This window comes from Sorex fumeus, unplaced genomic scaffold, assembly GCF_029834395.1.
Source record: "Sorex fumeus unplaced genomic scaffold, SorFum_2.1 ptg000041l, whole genome shotgun sequence".
Lineage (NCBI taxonomy): Eukaryota > Metazoa > Chordata > Mammalia > Eulipotyphla > Soricidae > Sorex > Sorex fumeus.
This window is the reverse complement of record NW_026606098.1, coordinates 10,734,179-10,737,972: the sequence shown is the minus strand read 5'-3', so window position 1 is coordinate 10,737,972 and position 3,794 is coordinate 10,734,179. Positions and strand designations below refer to the sequence as shown.

Below are 3,794 nucleotides of genomic sequence, written 5' to 3'. Positions count from 1 at the left end.
TAGGGGTTCCTTCTGGCTCTGCACTCAGGAGTTACTCCTGGCGGGACTCAGGGGACCATATGGGATGCTGGGGATTGAACTTGGGTCGGGCACATGCAAGGCGAACACCCTCCACTATCACTCTGGCCCCTTGACTTTGATTTTGACTGGGATCGGTCTTATTTATTATCTGGGTGATTTGGGTTAGAAGGTTGGCTCCGGAATCAACACTGTGTCAGTGGGTGTGCAGTTGGTACTAAGAACTAAACCTTGGGGCTGGAGAGATGGTTCCAGGGACAGAAGGGCATTCAGGATCCAAGGGATGGTTGCTGGTGCTTTGTGACCCTCCAAGCACTCCCGGGAGTGACCCCCAACGTTAATAAATAACAGGAGACTCCTTATGTGCCCAGAAATAAGGAAGAAGTGAATTTCAGGCATTTTTGCTGTTATGAAGGTGTCAATAATTATGAAATAATAATAATATTTACTCTTATTGCTATTATGAATATTATGTGGCCAACCCGGTCAACCTGAGTTCGATTCCTTCGCCCCTCTTGGAGAGCCCGGCAAGCTACCCAGAGCATCTCACCAGCACGGCAAAGCCTGGCAAGCTACTTGTGATGTATTCAATATGCCAAACACGGTAACAACAAAGTCTCACAATGGAGACGTTACTGGACCCGCTCGAGCAAACTGATGAACAATGGGAGGACAGTGCTACAGGACAGTGCTATTATGTCCTATCTATATACCCAGTGGAAGTAAATGATTCTTCACTTGAAGAATGAACTTTATAATCAAACACCATGACACATGCCATCATTCTCATTAGTTTATTAAACCTGTTGAAATTAGGGTCTGGAGCAATAGTACAGCGGGGAGGGTGTTTGCCTTCCACGTGGCTGACCTGGGTTTGATTCCTAGCATCCCATATAGTCCCCTGAGCACTGCTAGGAGTAATTCCTGAGTGCAGAGCCAGGAATAATCCCTGAGTACCGCTGGGTTTGACCCAGAAAGAAAAAAAAAGTGTTGAAATTAATTTTTTCGGGCGGGGGCACCCATGCAGTGCTCAGGGACACCCCCCCCCTCCGGTGCTGCTCAGCCACTTGTGGCAAATCTGTCAGCCAAGGATGAAGTACAGATGGGATTCTGCAATGCCAGGACCATTGGTGCTACACCCAGGGGTGCTTTGGGGGTGGGGGAGCCTAAGGGGTGCTAGGAAACCAAGCGTCCCCCAAGCATGCAAAGCATGGGCCCCTGACCTCTCTGTCGCCCCCCCTTAAGATGAGTCTTAAAGTTTAGTGGTGTTATGAGTCCATAAGATTTTCCTTTTTAAAATTTACATTTATTAAAACATCGTGATATACAAAGTTCTCCTACTGCAGTTGTTTCAGGCATACACTGTTCTGACTTCAATTCCATCACCAGTGTGACCTTCCCTCCACCAGTGTCCCCAGTTCCCTCCTCCCTCCCACTCTCAGCCACCCATCTTCCACCCCCCAACTCCCCCACCCGCCGCTTAGCAGGCACATAGCAAGTTTACTTCGTATTACTCCAACAAAACTTAAAGAATGGCATATGGAATTATAGCACTGTCTGTAGCACTGTCATCCCATTGTTCATTGATTTGCTCGAGTGGGCACCAGTAAGTCTCCATTGTGAGACTTGTTTTTACTGTTTTTGGCATATCCAATATGCCACGAAGAGCTTGCCAAGGCTCTGCTGTGCGGGCGGGATACTTTCGGTAGTTTGCCAGGCTCTCCGAGAGGGACAGAGAAATTGAACCCGGGTCGGCTGTGTGCAAGGGAAACACCCTGCCCATTGTGCTATCACTCCAGGGCTGGAGCAATATGGAATTATAGGAAAACAAATCAATAAAAGTCAATTTGTAGGGCTGGAGCGATAGCACAGCGGGTAGGGCATTTGTCTTGCATGTGGTCGACCCGGGTTCAATTCCCAGCATCCCATGTGCTCCTCTGAGCATCGCCAGGAGTAATTCCTGAGTGAAGAGCCAGGAGTAACTCCTGAGCATCACTAGATGTGACCCTCCCCCAAGCCAAAACAAAACAAAAACAAAACAAAAAGCAAAAACAAACAAACAAAAACCCCCCCATGTTTGTAAAAGAAAAGAAAAAGGGGTTAAATTAAGTAAAATTAAGTTGAATGCAAGTGTCACAGTTGAGAGTTATGGTGGGCATGATTTTCTTCTGCATTGTTTCATCAAATCAAATAAAATTTCACACCAGCTGTGAAGAAGGCTGAAGGGGCTGGAGCATAGGAGCATGTGGGAGCTTTGGGTTTGATCCCCAGCATTGTAGAGCCCCCTAAAGTTGTCACTCAGCTCTGTCTGATTGGGTGCCTTCAACAACCTCTGATATTTATTTTCTTTTTTTTTTTCTTTTTGGGTCACATCCGGCAAAGCTCAGGGGTTACTCCTGGCTCATGCACTCAGTAATTACTCAAGGAACCATATGGGAAGCTGGGAATCGAACCCCAGTCAACCGCGTGCAAAGCAAACGCCCTACCTGCTGTGCTATCGCTTCAGTCCCAATCTCTGCTATTTCTGAAACAGGTGTCTCTGCTCCATGGAAGCTCAGAACCAAACCCATTTCTCAGAATTCTTCCTCCTGGGACTTTCAGAAGAGCCAGATCTCCAGCCTCTTCTCTTTGGGGTCTTCCTGTCCATGTACCTGGTCACAGTCACGGGGAACCTGCTCATTGTCCTGGCGGTCATCACTGACCCGCACCTGCATACGCCCATGTACTTCTTCCTCTCCATCCTGTCCACGGCTGACATCGGGTTCAGCACCACCACGGTGCCCAAGATGCTGGCCAACATCCAGACGGGCAGCAGGGCCATCTCCTACGCGGGCTGTCTGATGCAGGTGTCCTTCTTCTTCTTCTTCGGCTGTCTGGACAGTCTGCTCCTGGCTGTGATGGCTTATGACCGCTTGGTGGCCATCTGTCACCCCCTGCACTACCCTGTCATCATGAGCCCCCGCCTTTGTGGCCTGCTGGTACTCGTGTCCTTTCTCCTCAGCCTCCTGGACTCCCAGGTCCATTGCCTGATGGTGTCGCGGCTGGCCTTCTGCGCCCGGGTGCGCATCCCTCACTTCTTCTGTGACGTCCCGCAGCTCTTCCGCCTCGCCTGCTCCGACACGACCATAAACCACGTGGTGGTCTTCCTGGTGGGCACCATTTCCGGGTTCCTGCCCATCTCAGGGATTGTTTTCTCTTACTCGAAAATCGTGTCCTCCGTCCTGAGAGTGCCGTCTCCCGGCGGCCGGTCCAAAGCCTTCTCCACCTGCGGCTCCCACCTGTCCGTGGTCTGCCTGTTCTACGGGACGGGCCTCGGGGTGTACCTCAGCTCAGCCGTCTCCTCTTCCCCAAGGAAGGATGCAGTGGTCTCGGTGATGTACACCGTGGTCACCCCCATGCTGAACCCCTTCATCTACAGCCTGAGGAACAGGGACATCAAGAGCGCCCTCTGGAGAGTGGCCGGCAGAATGACCCGTCCTCAGTAGCCAGGCCTCTGGGGGGCCTTAGAATTGCAAAAGCGGGGAGGCGCCGAGCCATAGGACAGCGGGGAGGGCATAGGCCTTGCATACTGCCTACCCCGCTTCAATCCCCGGCACCCCATAGGGTCCCCCAAGCTCACCAGCAGTGACCCCTGAGCACAGAGCCAGAAGTAACCCCTGAGCATTGCCGGGTGTGACCCAGAAGAAAGAGAGAAAGGAAGGAAGGAAGGAAGGAAGGAAGGAAGGAAGGAAGGAAGGAAGGAAGGAAGGAAGGAAGGAAGGAAGGGAGGGAGGGAG

At 51.3% G+C, this 3,794-nt stretch overlaps 1 protein-coding gene across 1 annotated transcript; it reads left to right on the top strand.

Annotated features, from left to right (window-relative positions):
* Positions 1 to 2,564: 2,564 nt before the first annotated feature.
* Positions 2,565 to 3,503, top strand: LOC130028917 (olfactory receptor 18-like). The gene has a single exon (XM_056119754.1). It carries the CDS (start codon positions 2,565 to 2,567, stop codon positions 3,501 to 3,503), a length of 939 nt encoding a protein of 312 aa, XP_055975729.1.
* The last annotated feature ends 291 nt before the right edge of the window (positions 3,504 to 3,794 follow it).

Excerpts from the sequence above, each read along its gene's own strand:
- LOC130028917 (XM_056119754.1), top strand. The coding sequence starts at position 2,565 with ATGGAAGCTCAGAACCAAACCCATTTCTCAGAATTCTTCCTCCTGGGA.